This window comes from Hyla sarda, chromosome 12, assembly GCF_029499605.1.
Source record: "Hyla sarda isolate aHylSar1 chromosome 12, aHylSar1.hap1, whole genome shotgun sequence".
NCBI lineage: Eukaryota > Metazoa > Chordata > Amphibia > Anura > Hylidae > Hyla > Hyla sarda.
This window is the reverse complement of record NC_079200.1, coordinates 45,086,094-45,111,720: the sequence shown is the minus strand read 5'-3', so window position 1 is coordinate 45,111,720 and position 25,627 is coordinate 45,086,094. Positions and strand designations below refer to the sequence as shown.

The following is a 25,627-nucleotide window of genomic DNA, read 5'->3' as shown; positions in this document are numbered from 1 at the left end:
TTTGCATTATTTATCTGTTGCCTTGCAGCAGAATCTTGATAGAGACCCCCCCCCCAGTATACCACCACGCACATCTTAGGTTACTAAACCTTAAAGGGATAGCAACACACATTCATACAGATATTACAACATTCTTCTTTGGTTTTTCAGTCTTAAGGGGTCTTTAAATTTAAGAAATACGCTGCATATGCGCTGTGTGTGACCCTACCTTTAGACAGTTTCATAACTTTCCCTCATTTCCAAATCTGTATGTCCCATGTGCAAATTGGCACAGACTGTACAAATATGCCCTGAGTTTATTGCTTGGAATCTGTTCTCATCTTAGATGTACAATGTATTGGAAAAGTCTTAAGACCCTTGCACATTTTGGCATGTTGAAACCTTGTGCTAACATGAAAATGAATTTCACTTTTTCACCCATCATTCTGCATTCAATACCCCATAATGAGTATTTGAAAACAGAATTTTAGAATTATTTGCTAATTTATTAAAAAGAGAAATATTTCTAATGGACATAAGCATTCATACCCTTTCCAATGGCCCTTGAAATTTAGCCCTGCTCCTCCCATTTCTCTTGATCACCTCTGAGATGTTTCTACACCTTGACTGCAGTCACTTGTGGGGAATTCAGGTGATCGGACAGGATTTGGAAAGACACAGCCTTGTGTGTATATATACAGTCAGGTCCATAAATATTGGGACATCAACACAATTCTAACATTTTTGGCTCTATACACTGCCACAATGGATTTGAAATGAAACAAACAAGATGTGCTTTAACTGCAGACTGTTGGCTTTAATTTGAGGGTATTTACATCCAAATAAGGTGAACGGTGTAGGAATTACAACAGTTTGCATATGTGCCTCCCACTTGTTAAGGGACCACATGTAATGGGACAAATGGCTTCTCGCCATGGCCAATTACAATGAGCAGATAAAAGGTGCAGAGTTAATTTGAAGTGTGCTATTTGCATTTGAAATATGTTGCTATCAACTCTCAAGATGAGATCCAAAGAGCTGTCACTATCAGTGAAGCAAGCCATCATTAGGCTGAAAAAACAAAACAAACCCATCAGAGAGATAGCAAAAACAACTGTTTGGAACATTCTTAAAATGAAGGAACCAACCAGTGAGCTCAGCAACACCAAAAGACCCGGAAGACCAAGGAAAACAACTGTGGTGGATTACCAAAGAATTCTTTCCCTGGTGAAGAACCCCCTTCACAACAGTTGGCGAGATGAAGGAGGTAGGTGTATGCAAGTCAAAGTCAACAATCAAGAGAAGACTTCACCAGAGTGAATACAGAGGGTTCACCACAAGATGGAAACCATTGGTGAGCCTCAAAAACAGGAAGACCAGATTAGAGTTTGCCAATCGACATCTAAAAAATCCTTCACAGTTCTGGAACAACATCCTATGGACAGATGAGACCAAGATCAGCTTGTACTAGAGTGATGGGAAGAGAAGAGTATGGAGAAGGAAAGGAACATGATCCTAAGCCTACACCTCATCAGTGAAGCATGGTGGTGGTGATAGTGTCATGGCATAGTGGGCATGTATGGCTGCCAATGAAACTGCTTCTCTTGTATTTATTGATTGATAATATTATCTACTCATATTCAGCAAAATGCTTCAGAACTCATTGGATGGCGTTTCACAGTGCAGATGGACAATGACACAAAGCATACTGCAAAAGCAACCAAAGAGTTTTTTTAAGGGAAATATGTGGAATGTTAGCAATGGCCAAGTCAATCACCTGATCTGAATCCGATTGAGCATGCATTTCACTTTCTGAAGACAAAACTGAAGGGAAAATGCCCCAAGAACAAGCAGGAACTGAAGACAGTTGCAGTAGGGGCCTGGCAGAGCACCAACAGGGATGAAACCCAGCATCTGGTGATGTCTATGCGTTCCAGACTTTAGGCTGTAATTGACTGCAAAGGATTTGCAACCAAGTATTAAAAAGTGAAAGTTTGATTTATGATTATTATTCTGTCCCATTACTTTTAGTCCCTTAACAAGTGGGAGGCACATATGCAAACTGTTGTAATTCCTATACCGTTTACCTGATTTGGATGTTAATATCCTTTAATTAAAGCTGACAATCTGCAGTTAATGCACATCTTTTTCGTTTCATTTCATATAGAGCCAAAAATGTTAGAATTGTGTCGCTGTCCCAATATTTATGGACCTGACTGTAAGCTGACAATGCAGATCATGGCAAAAACCAACCAACAAATGTTAGGGGGGGGGGGGGGGGATTGGCTGCAGAACTCAGAGACAGGATCGGAGAAGGGTACAAAAACATTTCTGCTGCACTGAAAGGTACCTAGAGCACAGTGGTCTGTATAATTTTTAAATGGAAGAAGTTTGAAATAACCAGAACTATTCCTAGGGCTGGCCACCCCACCAAACTAGTAGGGGGAGAAGGGTCTTCATAAGTGAGATTACCAAGAACCCAAATGGTCAATTTGGCTGAACTCCAAAGATCCTGTGTGCAGATGTTGGTCAACCATCACTCCACCATTATGGGCTTTATGGCATAGTGGCCTCTCCTCGGTAAAAGACACATAAAAGCCCACCTGGAGTTTGCCAAATAAAAGCAGCTATTGGACTCTTAGACTGGGAAAAACAAGATTCTCTGGTCTGATAAAACCAAAATTAACATTTCCGGCCATTTCACAGACAGCGGATGCCGGCAGAATATGCCAGCACTGAGACCACTTGGAAACGTGCCATATTCATAGACAGCAATGCATTTCCTCCAATAGAATTGACTTGTCAATTCTTTCAGTGGATTCCAGAATTGGGATTTTTGCAGCAGATGTTTCTACCACCAAAATTCCACAAGGTGCACAGTGCAGTAGAATCCCATTGAAAGCAATGGGTTTCTGCTGCAACAGAATTTCTGAGAGGAATTCACCTGAAAAATTTTGCTCAGAAATTCTGTTGCAGCAGAATCCAATTGCTTTCATGAAATTACGTTGTGTAGACATGCCCTAAGGTTAGGGTCACATAGTGCATACGTAGTGTATTTCACGCTGTGGATGCACCGACAGCAGTCACAAGAATGACCGCCTTGCTGCAGCTGGGAAGCTCTGTGTGTCTGCTCGTAGTGGCAGGTTTCTATCCTATCTTAAGGATAGGTGATAAGTTTCAGATCGCGGGGGGTCCGACCGCTGGGGCCCCCCGCAATATCCTGTACGGGGCCCGGCTCGATGGCCAGATAGCGGGTGTCGACCACCGCACGAAGCGGCGGCCGACATGCCCCCTCAATACACAGCTATGGCAGAGTCGGAGATTTCCGAAGGCAGCGCTCCGGCTCTGCCATAGTTATATTGAGGGGCATGTCAGCCGCTGCTTCGTGCAGTGGTCAACACGCCCCCTTCCTGCAGGCTGCCGGGGCCCCATACAGGAGATCGCAGGGGGCCCCAGCAGTCTGACCCCCCCCCCCCCTCCCCCCCCGCGATCTGAAACTTATCCCCTATCCTTAGAATAGGGGATACTTTTTTCACCACTGGATATCTCTTTAGGGTCTATTCACATGTACAGTATTCTGCGCAGATTTGATGCGCAGGATTTTCTCCTGCAGATCTCAATGTAAACTGACTGACGGAACACAGCTTGAAATCCTGAATACTGAACGTGTGAATAGATCCTTAATGAAAACCTGATTGAGTGATCTGGACCTCAGACCTTCTAACAAAACAATGGGGAAGATTTATCAAAACCTGTGCTAGGGCGAAGTTATCCAGTTGCCCATAGCAACCAATCCGATAGCTGCTTTTATTTTTCAGAGGGCTTGTTAAAAATGAAAGAAGCGGTCTGGTTGCTATGGGCAACTGGTCAACGTTTGCTCTCAACAGGTTTAACAGGACCCTAAACACAACGCAGTAGTAATTCGAGGAGTGTCTCTGTGAATTTCCTTGAGTGAACCAGAGCCCTGACTTCAACTAGGGTTGCCACCTTTCTTGCCAAAAATATACCTGCCATGCTAATTTACATAATTAATTATATATGCGTAACATCACAGGATACACATGTGGGGAAATGTTGTCCTATTCTGACCCCTATAACTTCTTAATTTCTCCTTACGGGACTTTATGAGGGCTCATTTTTTGCGCCCCGATCTGTAGTTTTTTGAATGGACCATTTTTGTTTTGATGTGACTTGTTGATCGCTTTTTTTTTTTTTTAATTAAATTTGGGAGTTGCAGTTAGTTACTAACTACAACTCCCAGCATGCCCTGATACAGCCTGTGGCTCAGCAGCTGCCCCAAACGAAAACTCCAACTTCCAGCATGTTGGACTCTATAGTAGTATAGTAGTATATAGTATAGGTCACTGTTTCCCGACCAGGGGTGCCTCCAGCTGTTGCAAAACTACAACTCCGAGCATGCCCGGACAGCTGTTGGCGGTTGGGTGTAGTTTTTGCAACAGCTGGAGGCGCTCTGGTTGGGAAACACTGGTATAGTATATGGTGCAACATTCCGGGAGTTGGAGGATTGGTTGGATAAATACCGGCCATAGCATTACCAGTATTTTTAATATAAAAATACCAGTAAGGCGGCCAAAATATCGGCTGTGCCGGTAAAATACCAGCCAGGTGGCAACCCTAACTTCAACCCATTTGAACATCTCTGGAGAGACCCTAAAATAACTTTCACCGGTGCTGTAGTACGCCACAGTATACATCTGTATACTGTTCACAGGATTCTGACGTATAGCTACGACCTACTGAGTAAATGCATTGTAAACTCATTCTTACGGAGCGCACAGTAATCAAATAACAAAGTGATATATGAACGCCTATGAATCTCTTGCCCAACTTGTCTTTTTCAGCAGATGACTTGCCCAACTGGTAAAGACTATACACTATGGGGGAGATTTATCAAAACCTGTCCAGAGGAAAGGTTGCTGAGTTGCCCATAGCAACCAATCAGATTCCTTCTTTCATTTTTGGAAAGGTCTCTGAAAAATGAAAGAAGCGATCTGATTGGTTGCTATAGGCAACTCTGGACCGGTGCAGTGCCGTAGATAAATCTCCCCCTATGTGGCTGTGCCATGCTTACTGGAAATCACTGGCCACAGTAGTAATGCCAGTAAGTATGCCCAGCCTTATGGATTACAGACCTATGGACACGTCTCTCTGTTCATTCCTCCATATAACATATTACAGGGATATCCTCCCCTAGAATCAAAGGCTTTTCCAAGTAACCGCTCAGACAGCACAGATGGGTTAAAGATGCTTTCTTGTCTGTGAATTGCACCAATGGAAGAAGCGTTTCCTACATTTCTACTGTCAGGGTGCTTCGCTTGCTGCTGTTTCTATATGATAATCATGAAGCTGCTTTAATACACTGCTCAAAAAAAATAAAGGGAACACTAATATAACACATCCTAGATCTGAATGAATGAACTAATTGTATGAAATACTTTCATCTTTACATAGTTGAATGTGCTGACAAAATCACACAAAAATGATCAATGGAAATCAAATTTATCAACCCATGGAGGTCTGGATATGGAGTCACACTCAGAATCACAGTGGAAAACCACACTACAGGCTGATCCAAATTTGATGTAATATCCTTTAAACAAGTTAAAATGAGGCTCAGTAGTGTGTGCGGCCTCCACGTGCCCGTATGACCTCACTACAATGCCTGGGCATGCTCCTGATGAGGTGGAAGATGGTCTCCTGAGGGATGACCTCCCAGATCTGGACTAAAGCATCCGCCAACTCCTGGACAGTCTGTGGTGCAACGTTGCTTTGGTGAATGGAGCAAGACACTATGTCCCAGATGTGCACAATCGGATTCAGGTCTGGGGAACGGGCGGGCCAGTCCATAGCATCAATGCCTTCCTCTTGTAGGACACACTCCTACACATCCTACACTCTGCTGACACTCCAGCCACATTAGGTCTAGCATTGTCTTGCATTAGGAGGAACCCAGGGCCAACTGCACCAGCATATGGTCTCACAAGGGGTCTGAGGATCTCCTCTCGGTACCTAATGGCAGTCAGGCTACATCTGGCAAGCACATGGAGGGCTGTGCGCCCCCCCCCTCCCAAAGAAATGCCACCCCACACCATTACTGGAAAGCCACCAAACCGGTCATGTTGGAAGATGTTGCAGGCAACAGAACGTTCTCCACGGTGTCTCCAGACTTTGTCATTGTGCTCATTGTGAACCTGCTTTCATCTGTGAAGAGCACAGGGCGCAGTGGCGAATTGGCCAATCTTTGTGTTCTTTGCCAAATGTCCTGCACGGTGTTGGGCTGTAAGCACAACCCCCACCTGTGGACGTCGGGCCCTCATATCACCCTCATGGAGTCTATTTCCGTTTGAGTGGACACATGCATATTTGTGGCCTGCTGGAGGTCGTTTTTCAGGGCTCTGGCAGTGCTCCTCCTGCTCCTCCTTGTACAAAGGAATAGGTAACAGGTGGTCCTGCTGCTGGGTTGTTGCCCTCCTAGGGCCTCCATCACATCTCCTGATGTACTGGCCTGTATCCTGGTAGCGCCTCCATGCTCTGGACACTACGCAGACACAGCAAACCACCTTGCCACAGCTCGCATTGATGTGCCATCCTGGATTAGGCTGCACTACCTGAGCCACTTGTGTGGGTTGTAGACTCCATCTCATGCTACCACTAGAGTGAATGCACCGCCAGCATTAAAAAGTGACCAAAACATCAGCCAGGAAGCATAGGAACTGAGAAGTGGTCTGTGGTCACCACCTGCAGAACCACTACTTTATTGGGGGTGTCTTGCTAATTGCCTATAATTTCCACCTGTTGTCTGTTCCATTTGCACAACAGCATGTGACATTGATTGTCAATCAGTGTTGCTTCCTGAGTGGACAGTGTGATTTCACAGAAGTGTCATTGACTTGAAGTTACATTGTGTTGTTTAAGTGTTCCCTTTATTTTTTTGAGCAGTGTATATTGTGGATCTAGAAGTGTGTTCCTTAAAGGGGTACTCCCTGGAAAACTCTTTCTTTAAAAAAAAAAAAAAAAAATTATAAATTTTAAATCAACTGGTGCCAGAAAGTTAAACAGATTTATGTTCCAGAGGAAGTTATTTTCAAATTTTCTTTCTAGTCTGACAACTTTGCTGACCTCTGTCCATTTTAGGAACTGTCCAGAGCAGGATAGGTTTGCTATGGGGATTTGCTCCTACTCTGAACAGTTCCTGAGTCAGACAGAGGTGTCAGCAGAGAGCACTGTGGTCAGACAGAAAGGAAATTTGAAAAGAAAAGCACTTCCTCTGGAACATACAGCAGCTGATCAGGACTGGAAGGGTTAAGATTTTTAAATTGAAGTAATTTACAAATCTGTTTAACTTTCTGGCACCAGTTAATAATAAAAAAAATTAAAAAAAAAAAGTTTTCCAGTGGAGTACCCCTTTAATACAGCAGGTCCCTGTGTGGCCTTTACCATCAGTTACATGATTCACTCTGTTCACACTTTGTGACCTTTTTACCTTTTATACGTTTGGAAATTTTCTTAGCATAAGCGTAAAAACTGATCTGTAGGCTCCCATTCACCAAATACTGTTTTGGTCGTAGACATGAATGGAGGGGGCCTAGAGTGATGTCACAATCACGGCCTCTGGCTCCGAGCACTGGAGTACCCCTTTAAATGGTACCTCTCATCAAATAAACTTTTTTGATATATTTTAGATTAATGAATGTTGAATAACTTTCCAATAGCATGTTAATGGAAAATATGCTTCTTTCTATTGTATTTTTCCCGATCAGTCCTGTCAGCAAGCATTTCTGACTCATGCTGGAGTCCTAAACACTCAGAGCTGCCAGCCTGCTTTGTTCACAGCCAAACAGGCTGTGAACAAAGCAGGCTGGCAGCTCTGAGTGTTCTCCTTTGTGAACAAAGCAGACTGGCAGCTCGTAGTGTTTAGGACTCCAGCATGAGTCTGAAATGCTTGCTGCCAGGACTGGTAGGGAGACCCCTAGTGGTCATTTCTTCAAAGTGGAAAATGAAATAGAAAGAAGCATATTTTTTAATAACATGCAATTGTAAAATTATTCTGCATACATTAATCTATAATATATCAAAATTTTTTTTGATGAGAGGTACCCTTTAACTTGTGGCTTTGTAGCTATTGCAGAACTACTACTCCCACCATGGTGGCATTGTAGCAGCATTTGGAAAGCCAGAGGATGAGGAACACTGCTGTACACTGTTGTGGCTTCTGTTACGTTCATGGTGTCCCTCAGGATGGAAATGTTGGGTGCAAAATGCAGGAGCTTTGGTATTGAATAAAGCTTTTCTGGTCCCGGTGATCAGCTGTTATTGCTGGGGATGGTAATTCTACTGGACTATTACCTGGCGAATGGTTCTGTGTGTAGTGCCTGGACCAGCTGGGTCCACCAGAAGGACCTGGCAGAAGCTGGCACCACTATACAGTGCCAAAATAATGACACCATGTAAAATGTCCTATAATATTGCCAAAGGGGATGTAAGAGCCCTTCGTATGCCTGGATTTAGTAGGTAATTGAGACCTGTTGTTGGTTTTTAGCTCACATGTCCTAAAATTCTCCTGCTGATCCGGTGTCTCTATGGAGCACATTCTTCTGTGTTATTCATGCTGGAACTTTATAGTGGTTTAATGTAGGAACCTTTTTTTTATGTCATAATACAACGCTACCATAGTACAGTGGTCCCTCAAGTTACAATATTAATTTGGTTCTGGGACGACCATTGTATGTTGAGACCAGAACTCTATGGAAACCTGGTAATTGGTTCTGAAGCCCCAAAATGTCATCCAAAAATAGGAAAAAGTGAGAATTAAAGAAAAATAAGTAGATAATTAATATAGATAAAGCAAATCCTTACATATAAAAGTAAGAAAGATCTGCTGGGAGCTGTAAATCACTGTCTGTCAGTGTTTCCCAAGCAGGGAGCCTCCAGCTGTTGCAAAACTACAACTACCAGCATGCCCGGACAGCCTTTGGCTGTCCGGGCATGCTGGGAGTTGTAGTTTTGCAACAGCTGGGGCCACCCTGCTTGGGAAACACTGGTTTATGTAGAGGACAGGAGCTTCTTCAGGGTCCTGTAAGTAAAAAAAGTAATTTAGTCGCCCTCACCTGGTGTCCAAAGGAGCAGGTAACCCTGGTACAGGTAAAGTGTACAGAACATGTAATACTACTCTGTACTGTAGGGGGCGCTACCAGACACCAGTCAGTGCATACGCTTCAGTAATACAGGGGTTTTACCAGTGAATGCCCATTTTGATTGGTCGGTTCTTCCAGCCATTGACAGGTATCACAGATCTGGACTGTCCGTACATTGTATGTTGTGTCTGGTTTCAACTTACGATGGTCCAGAAAAGACCATTGTATGTTGAAACTATTGTATGTTGAGGCCATTGTAAGTTGAGGGATCACTGTACTTAATTATAGGACTTTGTATGCTGAAAAGTGGGTCTGTATTATAAGCAAGGACCCCGAAATCTCTGTCCTATAAGAAATACATACAATTATGATGTGTATTCAGCTCCTCATTGGATGTTTTGATCTTTCATAAACCACAACTGCTCCAGCCGAGGAGAAGGAAGCAAGAGCATGGTGTCCAGTTTGACAAGCTTATGGTCTTATTCGGTCAGCCGATTACAGAGATGTATCTAAAGCCTTAGGGATTTTCTCCTATGTGGGGGTGAGCAGCTGATCTGACCTATGGCACTGTATCTGACCTAGAGTTACCTTTAAACCCCCAAAGCATCTTTTTACGTGAAACTCTTGTTGTCACTTGAGTCGATACTTTGTCCTTGAGTCGGCCTCCTCTGTCAATTTCTTAAAGGGGATTTCTGGCCAGCTGTGTACATTAGCGTTAATGGTAATTGATAGAGATGAGCGAACTTACAGTAAATTCGATTCGTCACAAACTTCTCGGCTCGGCGGTCGCTGACTTTTCCTGCGTAAATTAGTTCAGCCTTCAGGTGCTCCGGTGGGCTGGAAAAGGTGGATACAGTCCTAGGAAAGAGTCTCCTAGGACTGTTTCCACCTTTTCCAGCCCACCGGAGCACCGGAAAGCTGAACTAATTTACGCAGGAAAAAGCATCAACTGCCGAGCCGAGAAGTTCGTGACGAATCGAATTTACTGTAAGTTCGCTCATCTCTAGTAGTGGAGTTGCAGAAAACCCAGCACAGCCACTATACAATATAAGGAGTTTTCTGTCTGGCTATGTTCACACATAGTATTTTGGGACATTTTTGAAGTTTTATGGTTCAAAAATGTTTGTTTTTTAGTTCCTTTGAATTCAATAGAAAAATGGCTCCTAATTCCCAGCTTCAAAGCTCTGTTTAGGCTTATTTCACACTACAAAATTACTCCGTTTTAAAGATCCATCTGAAAATCAGCTGAAAACAGCAGTTACAAAATCCTATACGGCCGTTAGAAAATCCCATTTTAGTCTATGGGATTTTTCTAATAGCCGTTTTAACCCATTATAGCCCGTTATTAATAACAGCAGTTATTTTGTGACGGAAAATAGTAAATAAGTAGAAAATAGTTAAACAGTTTTGAAATTACTTCTATTTAAAAAAAATCATAATCCTTCCAGTACTTATCAGCTGCTGTATACTACAGAGGAAATTCTTTTCTTTTTAGATTTCTTTTCCGTCTGTCTACAGTGCTGACACCTCTGTCCGAGTCAGGAACTGTCCAGAGCTGCATATGTTTGCTATGGGGATTTTCTCCTGCTTTGGACAGTTCCTGACACGGAAAGAAGTGTCAGCAGAGAACACTGTTGTCAGAAATCCAAAAAGAAAAGAATTTTCTCTGTAGTATACAGCCACTAATAAATTGTAGAAAAATTTAGATTTTTTTAATTGAATTAATTTACAAATCTGTTTAACTTTCTGGCACCAGTTCATTTAAAAAAAAAAAATGTTTTCCACTGGAGTACCCCTTTAAGGGGAACTCTCCCACCCTGGACCTCAGCTCTCCCCATGCATGTATGGAGGGTGTGTTGCGTGACCTCACGTCCCCGTCTCAGAGGCAGCACAACGTCACTAGGGGGCGTAGCTGTGAAGTCACGTCCCTGTGTCTAAAGAGATCAGTGATGTTTGGCTTTAGCCACAGGTCCTGGCTATGACACACACTGCTGCTGAACATGCTGCATAGTTCGGTAGCGTGCACAGGGCACCTCCATGATGCCTACTGGCAGTGGTGCAAATGTCCAGTATCTGTCCTGATATCAGTATCGATATTGGGTCATCCCTAATTCTGGAAAGAAACAAAATTACCATACACTATTAGCCACAGACACATCTCTGGAACAGCTGCACCGATTTTCTCCCTGTAAGGCTGCATTCACACCACGTTTTGTACATACGGGTGCCGGATCCGGCGGGGGAGGGGCAAACCGGGCGCTCCCATACCCCGGCCGGATCAGCCCGTGACTTCATTTACTTTAATGACCCGACCGGAGTCAAACGGTGACTCCGGTTGGCTCAGTTTTGACCCGTATGCGGTTTTGGACCGGACCTAAAACCGTAGTATACTACTGTTTTAGGTCTGGTCAGGAAACCGCATACGGGTCAAAACTGAGCCGACCGGAGTCACCATTTGACTCCGGTCGGGTCATTAAAGTAAAAGGAGTCACGGGCTGATCCGGCTGGGGTACGGGAGCGCCCGCTTTGCCCCTCCCCCGCCGGATCCGGCACCCGTATGTACAAAACGTGGTGTGAATGCAGACTAAGAAGCGATAGAAACAGGGTCTCCTGCACGATCTACCTGTTTGTTCAGGTTAGTGCGGGTGAGTCTGTGGTCATTTTCCCTTTAGGATAAAACCACTATTACAGGTCTTTTCCTCCACAATAGGTCATATACATTGTTGCTCTATGCTGATGATCTGCTTTTATATGATACATCCCTCCTATGTTTTCCCTTTTGGCCATTTGGGGGCAATTTACGGACTTTGGGGTCTTCAGTAGCTTCAAGGTTAATACCAACAAGTCTGAGCTCTCGAATATCTCTCTACCTCAGGAAGTTCTCTTCTGGGTTACGTTGCAATCAAGGTCCCTGTGCTATCTGGGGATAAACATTGTAGCTGATCTAAAAGGGGTACTACACTGGAAAAACAATAGTTTTTATATCAACTGGTGCCAGAAAGATAAACAGATTTGTAAATTACTTCTATTAAAAAAATCTTAATCTTTCCAGTACTTATCAGCTGATGAAGTCGAGTTGTTCTTTTCTGTCTGACCATAGTGCTCTCTGCTGACACCTCTGTGCGTTTTAGGAGAGGTCCAGAGTAGGCGAAAATCCCCATATCAAACCTCTAATGCTTCGGACAGTTCCTGAGACAAGCAGAGGTGTCAGCAGAGATCACTGTGGTCAGACAGAAAAGAACAACTCAACTTCAGCAGCTGATAACTACTGGAAGGATTAACATTTTTTAATAGAAGTCATTTACAAATCTGTTTAACTTTCTGGAGCCAGTTTATATATATATATAGTTTATTTTTTTTTTCCTGGAATTACTTTGCTTTAATAACTAGGTGTATTTCTAGCTAAAATAGACCTGCTAAGGAACTTTTGAGCCATTATTCCCAGGCACTTGAAGTCTACTGTGACTCTTCATAGACTGGAGTTTGTAGAGACCTTAAGACAGTGTTTCCCAACCAGGGTGCCTCCAGATGTTGCAAAACTACATCTCCCACCCTGGTTGGGAAACACTGCCTTAAATAGTATTTGTAGGTTAGTGGACTTGGTATTGGCCAATCTGGATAAGCCAGACTCCTTTTCCAGGCTTGGGTACACATGGGACTCTTTCCAGAACACACAGGAGTTTTCGGCTGGGTTGGTTCATTTTTTTTCTGTGCTTTCTGTCCACTTTCCCACTCACACGCTTTTTTCATTTTTTTTTCTTCCTTTCTATTCTTCTACAATTTTCACTTTTCCTTTTCTTTTTATCTTCATTTTATTCTACCTATATATGTTGCAGAGATGGCACCATGGCATTTTTTTCTTTTTAGTTTGGTGTTTATGTGACTTATGTGTGTACCTTTTTTTTTTTATGCCCATCTCCTGACTACATCCTCGGCTAGAGTAGGTCTTCATGATGCTTTAGTCAGGTTTAAACCATTGTTTATGTATCACTGTCAGGCCTGCACATCTGCTCTGATTTGCACTGCTTTTTATATATTTCTTTTTATCTGCTGCCACTTTTTTAGATATTGAATTAGGAGATTTTGTGTATGCTGGCCCCATGGCTCTGGAAAACAGCTGGTTGGCTGGGTACCCATCTGAGGATGGATAATCAACAAATTTAGCTGTACCTCCAGACATGCTCTCCTGCCAGAGCTGACTTCCGCGTGAAAAAAAAACGCAAGTGCACACTGAGAGTTGGCAAAGCAACTATACAATGACTGGGTGAGTATTGTGCATAGGTTCTTTTCCAATTCATAAAACTCATGCACAATACTTGTTGGGCATTCTATGCTTGCCGCAGCCACTGTACCGCCCAACATTCATTGGCACCTCTCCGTGTCTGATGTCAGAATGGATGCAAAAGTATATTTGGAGGTATAGAGGTATCCCATTGTTATGTAGTCATCACATATCACTCACATACTGACATATCACAGAGACCCCCAGACATCCCCTTTGGATAAGGGATAAGATGTCTGATCGCGGGGGGTCCCGCCACTGGGAACCCCTGTGATCTCTCCTGCAGCACCCCTATCATCTGGTGCACGGAGCGAGCACTAATGACTGGCGATGCAGGGGCCAGAGGATCGTGACATCATGGTCCCGCCCCCTCATGATGTCACACCCCCTCGTGATGTCACACCCCGACCCCTCTTGTTGTCACGCCCGCCCAATCAATGCAAGTCTATAGGAGGGGGCGTAATCGCTGACACTCCTCCACTGATAGACTTGCATTAAGGGGGGGGGGGATTAATGTCACAATATTCCGGCTCCTGCATCGCCAGTAATCGGGCACAGAACGAAGCCCGGTCCCTGCACCAGATGATAGGGGGTGCTGCAGGAGAGATCGCAGGGGTTCCCCCCCCCCCCCCCCCGCGATCGGACGTCTTATCCCCGTTGGATAGTGGATATGATGTCTTGGGGCGGAGTACCCCTTTAAAGGGTTGCGGTCCATAATTGTTTTTTATTCCCTGTGAAGTGGTGCCCCTGGCCACCAGTGCTCAGTCCTCCACCAATTTTAATTAGATTGCATATCCCAGATAGGTATAACCCTTTTAGAAAATATTTTCGGGACTTTCTTACTTTTTTCTTTTTTGTAAAGCTGGGTAACTACCGATGTAATAGCTATCACGGTTTACAGAGTGGTTGCCACTCGGCTTCTCTACGGCCTTGAATTGCAAATGTGGTAGATATTTTAGGTGGCAACTTCTGTTGTGGCTGTAATGGTATCTATATTGGTAGTTGCTCATTTTTCCCAGTAGAAAAAAAACTGTCCAAAGGCATTTAAGGGAGTATGCTTATAAAAAGTCAACATGGCCACCAAGGCCTGATGCATTTCTTCCGAATGATTCATATCCCTGCCATCTGTCATATATTTAATGCAGCAGTGAGCCTATTTGTGTAGAATAAGAGAAAAATAATGGCATGCGGGGCCGCGGCAGAGACGTGATGACAGCTGAGCGTCATTGTTTATATATATATATGTCAATGGGATTGGCAAGATTTATGTTTTGCTTACTGATCTGAAAACAATTGGTTCCTGCAAATCATCAGAACGTGGTGTAGGTGTCTTCACCCGTCATCTGTGTGTGGGTGTAAAACATGCCCTGGGGCATACCCCAATAAAAGTTTGTGATACATGAGCTTGGGTCCCAGTGTCCCAGGACCCTTTAAGTAATGTAGGATCCTTTTCAGTGAATACCAGCCCCATAACATGTGCATAGGCTGCCTCTATGGGTTAATATATGTGGGACAATTGCTGAGTATTGTTTTTTTCTCAGTGGCAGAGCAAGTGCATATAGTGTATAATAATTTTGTTCTTGCTAAAGGGGTATTCTCACGTTAAACATATAAAGTATATGTAGTATAGGTGTCTGTTGTTTTATTGGGAGATTTAAAGGGGTACTCCGCTGGGACCCCTGCCATCTCCTGGCGCTTCGGCGATTATGCACACTGAAGCCTGGGGCTTCCGTGTTCGTGACGTCACGCTACCCCCCCCTCCATTCATGTCTGTAGGAGGGAGTGTGACTGCTGGGTGCTAGCGGTCATGTCCCCTCCCATAGACATGAATGGAGGAGGCGTAGCATGACGTCACGAACACGGAAGCCCCAGGCTTCCATGTTCTGAACGCCGCAGCGCCGGCCCAAAGATCTTATCCCCCATTGGATAGAGGATAAGATATCTAGGGGCAGAGTATCCCTTTTAAACTTCTTCTCCAAATATTTCGGATTCATTGATTCCTTTATATCTCACTGACTGGAGCCTGATCTATGGCACCGCTATAAATAGAGGGATATCATTGGAAGCGCTGGTTTCAGCAGTTTTTCTACTGCATCAATAACAAGATAAAGTGTCCGAAATGCCATACGCTCCAGTCCCCAGCCCCCCTCCTCCCCCCCCCATTATCTACTATGCTATTACTGACTCTGTGTCGTGGTCACTGCGTTCTTTGTTATTGAAAAAATAAAAACCTTCTACTTTGAAGAAAAGTGTCAGAAATGGTAGAGCGCATCTTGGAACTGAAGGCTGACGGCAGTCGTACATTTATTTATTATTTTTAATTTTTTTTTATGATTTAGTGGAATTACAGGTCATTTTAGCCCATTCTTACCCACCTTTTTATTTAATTTATTTTTTTATTTTTTTTGTCATGTTCTAGACCACAAACTTAAAGGGTACTTCTGCTTGTACAAGCAATTTATTTACTTTTATCTGTTCCAATTCATCTAAAATACATAAAGCAACTTTGCCTTAATTTAAAAAAAATAATGTTTTTTGTTACCATGGAGAGACATAGGCCTCCATAGAAGCTGTATAAACAAAATGGCAGGAGAGCTTTAAATAAAACTATTTGCAACATAGATACATTTGTCGCTGGATATGCATTACAACTGTAAGATAATAATGGTTGTATAGGCGGACCTTCCCTTAAAGCAATATTTCCCAAACTGTGACTCTCCAGTGGTTACAAAGCGCTAAAACTCCCATCATGCCTGACAGCCTGCATCTGCCCTGAAGTTAATAACAGTATTCCCGGTATTGATGGTTTAGTTGGTCGGCCCGTTGACGCCCATAGATAATTATTATAATCATCTTGTTGTTGGGTTATAATTGAATGTTTATTTTTTTCCCCCTTCTACAGACTATGCAAGCGGCGCGATGCCCTACAGATGAGCTCTCCATTACAAATTGCGCTGTGGTGAATGAGAAGGATTTCCAGTCTGGACAGTGAGTATAGCGCTGATGTTTTATTTTTTCTTTCTTTGGCGCACTTTTTATAAATTATCTTGTTTTGTATGTGGTGAATCCATGTCTCTGTGGTCACACCTGCAGCATTGAACGAACATGGCTTAGTCATTTTGTAGTTATTTTAGCTGTGTGCTACATCCTGAGGGTATTATGATCCAAATCTGTGTCTGTTTGAAGACCTAAATCACAGATCCAGCCCTGTACATATATATAGTAAACTTCTAGTATGTGCTATAGACTTCAACAACTACAATTAACCATTGGACCCAAGCATCATGTGTTGCTGTGGTATGCGTCACATCACCCTATTCCACAATCAGTCACTTGAGTTGCATGCAAACCCCTGTATGCACACCCCTAAAATATAAAATTCTCTTAGTAATGATAATTCGCAATTAGCTCCAGTCTATGTATGTTTAAAATTAACACAACATGCCAACCTCTATATGTTTCGCCGTTAAGACGGCGTTCTCAAGGGGTGTATTGTGGCAAGGCCGACCTTACCACAATACACCCCTTGAGAACGCTGTTGTAGCAGCGAAACATGTAGAGGTTGGCATGTTGTGTTAATTTTAAACATACATAGACTGGAGCTAATTGCGGTAGACTGCATCACTGCAATTTATCATTACTAAGAGAATTATTCTCAGTATTTCCAGTTGATGGCATATCACCCTGTCATATGTCAGTTTTACCTTTCACCTTGGGGAAGTTTTAAGTCTATTTTAGGGGTGTGCATAAAGGGGTTTTTCACCCTGGAGTTTGGTTTTTGTAGTTTTGGCCCCTTACTAACCTTGGGTCCATTCTGTAGTATTTGAGTTGCATGCGGCTCCCCTCCGGTTGGCCGTTGCAGATACTATCCCACAGGGATGGTATAGCATTACTTGAACCTGGTACATGGGGTTGTACACTAGGGTAAAGTCATATCTTAAGTAGGGATTGACCGATATTGATTTTTTTATGGCCGATACCGATAATCTGTGGAGGTTAAGGCCGATAGTCGATAACTTATACCGATATTCCGGTATATGTTATCGGCTATTTATCCCGAACACCCCCCAAGGCCCCCCCCCAGCGACGCCACTGCAGATCAATGATTTAAAGCGTGCGCTTTAAATCAATGTACTGCAGCGGTGTTTGCAGTGCCAGAGACTGCCGTCGCTGCCCGCTTCTCTGCCCTGCTGGTCCTCAGTCCAACCACCGCCGCTGCCCCATTGCCTCCCCCATTCCCAGGTTTTTAATTACCTGTTCACGGTGCCTGGGGTCCGCGATCCTCCTGGCTCCGGCGGCGTCCTGAGCTGTCACTTTGCGCACTGACGGTGACGTCGCGCTGAGGATGTCACTCGTCATTGCGCAGCGCACAGCGTAATGCAGGACGCAGCAGGAGCCAGAAGTAGCGCAGACCCCGGGAACAGGTAATTATAAAACCGAGAAAAAACACAGAGGGAGCCAGCACTGGATGACCACTGGGGATGTGCCCGTAATCCACCGATACGCCAAGGACGGGTACACTTCACAATCTCTCCAAAGGAAACAGCAACAATCGCCAGGTCCAGTGTAGTAGCAAACTGATATTTATTGCATCAATAACAGCAACGTTTCGGCTAAAAGGGAGCCTTTCTCAAGTATGCTTGAGAAAGGCTCACTTTTAGCCCAAACGTTGCTGTTATTGATGCAATAAATATCAGTTTGCTACTACACTGGACCTGGCGATTGTTGCTGTTTCCTTTGGAGAGATTGTTAATTATAAAACCGGGTATAGAGGAGGCAATGGGGCAGCGGCGGCAGCGGTCTCTGGCCGGGGCGGTGTGATATGCGATGCGTGGGGGTGGGGGGGGGGGGTGGATGTTGCGTGCGGTGGGGCATTATCGGATTATCGGCAAGGTAATTCTATAAATGGAGCATGTGAAATTTGGGTTTTCTAAATTAGACAACACCTCAAGTGCTTTCAGCAGGCTCTTTAGAAAACCCATTTGGATCAGGACATTTGCAGAACACTTAGTTCGGTTGTGTGTAAATAACAAATCCGGATAATGATGGAGGATTCTTGAATGTAGAGATGCCAGTCGTGATCATCGCCAACTATACAATTATGGGTTCTCATCTCCAGGAGAACACTTACTAAAAACCACACTTCTTCTGACTAATGGAAAACTCTCCTCCGCCCTCACGATGTGAGACTTTTATTTGCAGAGGTGATAAATCTTCTGTGAGGAACTGATGAAATCCTTAAGAAGAAAATTTACAGAAGATCATTTAAAAAAAAAATTTTTTTTTTTTTCTTTTGTGTGCAGTTTTTGTTTTTTGTTTGCAGAAACTTTGGGGACAGATTTTTAGTAGAGGAACCTTATATGCGATTGCTTTATTATAAGATCTGCTTGTTATCTAGATAATTAAGAATGTGATATTCACACACCCATCATCTGTTTCTAGGCATGTTGTTGTAAGAATCTCACCTAACCATCGGTATATCTTCACCGTGAAGACCCACCACACTGTCCTGCCAGGCAATATTGCTTTTAGCCTCCCTCAGGTAAGACAAATATTTTTATATTTTATGTTCCATCATGACAGGGGACACACAAAAGAGATCTTCAACAGATTCGTAGAAAATATATGCCGCTTTCTATAAATCCATACACTGCACGCTCAAGCGCCTGTCATAAACAAAGGAGCGCATCAGCTGGGCTCTTCTCCCTATTGATTGTTGAGGGTCTTAGTATCTGACCTTCCATCAGTCAAAACGTTTGGCATGTTAAAATGGCATGTCCTACGTTTTTCAGTCCAAGCGTAAAGTCAATATAAGGAAGAATGTCACTCAGCAGCTCATGAGTGGATGCTTCTTTATTGTAGAAATCACACAGAATCGCATAACACACAAGAGTGACGCGTTTCGATTGAATGATTCAATCTTAGATCCTCACCAGTCCGGGTCCCATAACAAACCTCTCTGCTCTGGACAGTTCCTGTAATGAGGTGTCAGCAGAGAGCACTGTGGTCAGACAGAAAGGAAATAAAAAAATAAATAAAATAAAAAACTTCCTGTGAAACATAGCAGCTGATAAGTACTGGAAGAATTAAGATTTTTAAATAGAAGTAATTTATGTTGATTTATAAAAAAATAAAAAGTTTTCCAGTGGTGTACCCCTTTAAATATTGCTCACTACAGTGACCCCTCGACCTACGATGGCCCCGACATACGATCATTTCAACATACGATGGTAACATATGATGTTGCTTTTGTATGTCTGGGCCATCGCATAAACGGCTATCCAGCAGCGCAGACTGCTTCAGCTGCCACCGGATAGCCGTTTACGGTGCCCCGTGTGGTCCGCTGATGATCACTTACCTGTCCTCGGGGCTCCAGCGCGTCCTCTTCGGGATCCTCTGCATCGTCGGCGCTCTCCATCGACGTCATCACGTCGCTGCGCACGCCGTCCCGTCATCCAATAGGAGCGGCATGCGTAGCAACGTGATGGTGGCGACGGAGAGCGAGGATGCCGGGGAAGCAGAGGCCTTGCCGGAGCGTTGGGGACGCGGCGACAGCGATCGACGGCGACATCCCGGGCAGCGGTGACGGTCCGGAGCGGCGGGGAAACGCGAGTACAACGTCCTCTAACAGTGGTCTACAACCTGCGGACCTCCAGATGTTGCAAAACTACAACACCAAGCATGCCCGGACAGCCAACGGCTGTCCGGGCATGCTGGGTGTTGTAGTTTTGCAACATCTGGAGGTCCGCAGGTTGTAGACCACTGTCCTATACTTTACATTGCACGGATCCCTCAACAAACGATGGTCCGTTTGGAACCGATTACCATCGTATGTTGAGGCATCACTGTACTTATAAGGTTCTGTTCACCCACACATATGTTGCTAAAAATTCTGCTATGCATCTGAAATCCATGATAGGTTGGATCATCCATTTTCGTGCTGCCAAAGTAACGCTATTCAGATGAGTGGAGGACATTTTTCATTGCAGAAACTTAACAAAGTGAGGAGACTAAGGCAAACACACACACAGGATGGAGAGACCATAGATAAAAATTACTGCAAACTCTTCTGCACATGTAGATACATGGTGGTCACCAAGATGGAAAGTAACGCAGTTTCTAGGCAACCCGAAATAAACATCCTGCAGAATACATTTGGGGCATTCCAAGAAGGATACAAAACATGAGTTTTATAAAGTTATATAGTTACATATAGTTGTAAAAGGTTTCATGCCATCTATGTAGTTATTGCAGATGTTCCTGTGTCTCCCATTTCATAATACAAATGATTGTTTTTGCTTTCTCTATAGAGGAAATGGGCCGGTCTCTCCATTGGGCAGGAGGTGGAAGGTAAGAAAGTGGTCTCTCACAAAACATAGAAACTGTTAATTTGGGGATTTGTAGTGTGGATGGTCAGTAGCCCCAGAGATTATTTCCTCTTACCATATTGCAGCGAGGAGAGTTCCTGGAGCTGGCCACTATCTTAGGCTGCATTCACACCACGTTTTGTACATACGGGTGCCGGATCCGCGGGGGGAGGGGCAAACTGGGCGCTCCCGTACCCCAGCCGGATCAGCCCGTGACTCCATTTACTTTAACGACCCAACCGGAGTCAAACGGTGACTCCGGTCGGCTCAGTTTTGACCTGTATGCGGTTTCCTGACCGGACCTAAAACCGTAGTTTATTACTGTTTTAGGTCCGGTCCAAAACCGCATGCGGGTCAAAACTGAGCCGACTAGAGTCACCGTGTGACTCCGGTCGGGTCGTTAAAGTAAATGGAGCCACGGGCTGATCCGGCCGGGGTACGGGAGCGCACGGTTTGCCCCTCCCCCCGCGGATCCGGCACCCGTATGTACAAAACGTGGTGTGAATGTACCCTAATAAGGGCAGGGGCGTAACTATAGGGGGTGTAGCGGTAGCAGTCACCCCGGGGCCCTGGTGCCCAAAGCTCATCTGCCCCATTAGAGACCAGTATTATTGGCACATGGGGCACTGTTGCAGATTTTGCATGGGGGCCCAGAAGCTACCAATTACACCTCTAAATAAGGAGTTTACTTGTTCTTGACTATTTATCTTCTCACTGGATATGCATGATGTAGGAGTTTGGTCCCTTACCCAGCATCTGTTATCTATGTGAATATTAGCTGCCATCTTGGCTGTGTGTATTTGGGTAATAGTTGCCAGACAATTTTAGACCAGCCACCATCTATTTTATGCTTTGGGCAAGCCTTAGAGATTTCCATCATGCACATCCTACCCCACAAATAATCATGAGATCAGTACTGTGCTCTGCTGTCTTGGGCTCTCCCATAGTGAGTAATTGGTGGGACACTGCACATGCTCGACTACCACTGCGTTTTATAGGCGGCCCAGGGTACCACATTCTCATGATTGATGGGGATCCCAGCAGTTAGACTCTCACTGATTAGATACTTATCACCTGGTACCTATCTGGTGGAGAGGTAATAAGTTGTCATATTGGGATAAGAAGTTGATTAGGGAAATGTGACTGTTCTTTCAAAGTAACTGCACCACAGCTATCCACAGGTTGAGCTGCAATACCGGACACTACCTGAGGACAGATGTGGCACTGTTTTATGAAGAAAGTAGCCATGTTTTTCAAATCCGCTGTTACCCAAATCTATTCTTTTTTCAGAAGTGGTGATAGGACCTGGTCAGTGTGGTTTTAGTAATGGGGACACAGATCTGTAATATGGGAAACCTCCATGGGACAATAGGGCATACTAAGATTTTTGTCCTTCCCAAAATCTGGTTATTATAAGAATTAGTTTTTAGTCTAGGAGTTTACATGTCACTGTAGTCCTGAATGTGTCCTTAATATGTGAAGCGTGGAGAATTATGTCCGTCACTGGATAGCTCCCTTCATTAATCCTGCGTTCTGCGCCTTACTGAATCAGAAAGTAGTTTCCGGCCGTGCTCTATATAATTGAGGCACATGGGAATTATCCTTGACTCTGCGTCCTATAAATAATCCCTCGGATGCCCCTGCTCCCTTGGCTTAGTGTTGATATTTTATTAGCCTGTTAGTCAGTCAGTGGTTGCAGGGGGGGGGGGGGATGTATTTATGAATTGAATAGATCCTCTCTTGGGTATTACACAGTAAGTGCATGCTCAGCTTTGTGTGAACAGTATGGCGACACATTAACCTGTTCCTACACTGAAGTCCACTGTAGCTTAGTAAGATAACTTTGTTTACATACACCAAGTAGCCAAGTCATAAAAAGTATTAATAACTAAAGTAAATAACGTGAGTTATTGGGATACTGGGACTGGACAACTTACCATGTTGGCCTTTTTTTGGGTACCGCACCCCCCCAGAAAATTTTTTTTTTTTTAAATAAATAAATGCATACATATAAATAAAGACAACATAATTTAAAATTTTCTATAAAGGATAGTTTACCTCTAACTAATAGTTGCAGTCATGAAGTTGGCAGGAGACAGGCTACTTCTAGCAGCTCTGAATCTGGGTATCCAGTTGAGATCTTGTCTACAACGTCAGTAGATGGTGCCTGGTGATAAGAGGTGCCAGCAGCAGTAGTGCTGACACACTTCTTAGGACTTTTTGTTTCCTAATAAAATTGCACCCCCCTCTTCTTTTTTTTTTTTTAATCGCACCCTAGGCAGCTGCCTACATTGCCTATGCCTTGCCCTGGCCCTGGTTATATACAGAAGGCACCAAGTGATCAGTCACTTCTTGAAGTTGACCAATCCGTGTACCCATGCTGAATCTCCTGTCCACAGTTGAATGTTTGTGTTCTGAATAGAGAGAAGAGGGGTAAACTGCTACCAGACTCCTCTAGTGGCAGATTAAACATGTTAATCAGTCAAAAGTTGTTGATTACACCGCTAAAGTGGGGACAGCATTGTGCTCTGCTTCCCTACCAGCCATGAGATCTGTCCATTTCTCTGCATAGAAGTCTATGCAGAGAAATGTACAGATCTCTTGGCCGGCCCGGGAGGGGAGCTCAATGCCGTCTCTACTTCCCAGGCCAAAAACTCACGATCACAGCCGGTCTTAGTGGTGTGATCAACAACTTTTAACATGTCGAAAGTTGTTTTTAATGACTGTAACGTAATGTTCTTCCTGTGTTTTGTATTATGTGATTTTTTTTTTTCTCCTCTTCCGGTCACTGTGGTCTTGTATAGGGCCATGGTGTCGGGAAGGAATTTCTACCTCTAGTATGAGGGTTTTTTACCTTCCTCTGGATCAACTCAGTAGGTACTCATTAGGCTTATAGGTTGAACTTGATGGACTCTGGTCTTTTTTTTAACCTTATGAACTATGTAACTATGTATTAGCGGTTGTGTTATCTAATAAAGTTTGTCACAAATTCTCTCATTTCTTTTTGCATGTGCAGCTGTGTTTTATGTATGGTCGTTTATGTGCACAAGATGTAATAGACCAATCGCAGTCTACTAGGGAATACATTTCGCCGTTTCCCAAACATATGTTTTGTTTTAAGGATCTAGAAATGGTCTACTATGTTAAGGGGAGGGAGAATCGGGTTATAAAATAAAGATGAACAGATTCTAAAATCTTATCATTGAAAACTCCAAAACCTATATATGGCTATTTCTAAATTTTACACGAGAAGATGGTCGGAACTGTGTTATGTGTAGATTATAACCTGTAATCTGAAGTTGTTCTTGATTCGGCTGATGAGGTGAATGTGTCTCTAGCTCTGAAGCAATTCACCCTTAATTCTAGTAAATGACACAGTGCTTAGAGCTGTAACCCTTCAGTGTCTGACATATGGCAGCGCCCATGTGGAGCTTGTGGTAAGCGCTTTGTGGGCAGCAGATGGCTCTGCAAAAACTTCTGTCAAATTCCGGAGAGGATGTAAAAGGTGATCTCCTCCCTAGTCTACTCCTGGACTTTATAGTTTCTATGCAAATTCTCTTTTTAATGTTTCTTTGTATTTGTTGCTTTCCATCTGCTTGGTGCTGCCAAATGATTGAAGCAGTCACTTATTATTTAAGGATTATTCTGTCCTCTCTCCTGACATGTCTGTTTAGAAATCACTGTATTTATCATCAAAAAGCAATTCTACATCTCTGTATTCCTATTGATCCTCTTGGAAATGTTTGAATAAATTGACAAGTAGGTGGTCTTTTACACTGACAGTGCCAGACTATATAGGGACATGTCCAATTGACAAGGTACATTGTAATTGTTTTCATAAGAAATGCATATATTTACAAATGTTCCTATAGTTTTCTTTTTTTGCCCCATAATATGAGTGGCGCCGTGAATATGGTCTTTTTTAATCGGAATACATGTCATGGTGCACGCTGTGAACTGCATCATTTGATGATTTTATTTATTTATTTTAATCTCTCCAGAAAAAAAACTCATGAATACGTGACATGTCACTAGCACAGAACATGTCGGTACACCAGGATGTGTTCTAGCGCCATTGAGGGGGGCCAATTCATATTCAAAACCACATCAAAATGCTATATTTGGTATTTAAGCAAGAAATAGTTGACAGGAGGGAGCTTCCCTGCAGGACCAGACCACAGTGGGTTTGTGTGTTGTCTTTAACATAACACATATTTAATGGAGACTTTTTGCCAAGTTATATATATAAAACTCTAGGGGGGAGATTTATCATTAGGGGTCTATTGTAGACACAGATCTACCCCTGTACACTGCTTGTCTAATTTACACTCTTGCTCAAGATTTACTTAAGTTGCGCACGTCCTTTGAAAAATTTTGTGCAAATATAGAAACTCCCCTCGCTCTACTCTGCACTCCATCTCTACCTACCTCACACTTCACAGAGCTGAGGCATTTTCCCGCTGTACACTGCTCACATAGTTAGATGTGCCGGAGCAGCAGTGTGCGCCGAACAAAACTCTGCAGAAACTCTGTGCATTTCGGACCACGCTGGACCACGCTGCCTGGCCAGCAGTGGTCTGAACGTGCCCGACGTGAGGAGGGGAAAATGATTCCTGGACCATGTAGGGTGACACCTAGTGGGCAGGATTTCAAATGTAAAATAAAGTGTGAAAGATTTTATTTTTATTTTTTTATGACCTATATTAGAAAGATTTTTATTTAGGCATAATCTATTGAATAAAAAAAAATTATGTTTAATCAGAGTACCAATTTAATACAATTCTCAGATGCTTTAGAACACTTTGGTAAGTGTCCTCCGAGGTGGTGTATATTTGCACAAAAAA

The 25,627-nt window shown here is 43.5% G+C and overlaps 1 protein-coding gene across 1 annotated transcript in view; it reads left to right on the top strand.

Moving 5' to 3' along the window:
* Positions 1-25,627, top strand: part of NSF (N-ethylmaleimide sensitive factor, vesicle fusing ATPase) — an 87,580-nt gene that overhangs the window by 16,789 nt on the left and 45,164 nt on the right. The window contains exons 2-4 of the mRNA XM_056547720.1: positions 16,319-16,404; positions 18,859-18,958; positions 20,727-20,766. Of these exons, the coding sequence (XP_056403695.1) occupies positions 16,319-16,404; positions 18,859-18,958; positions 20,727-20,766 (226 nt within the window). The remainder of the gene's footprint in view (positions 1-16,318; positions 16,405-18,858; positions 18,959-20,726; positions 20,767-25,627) is intronic.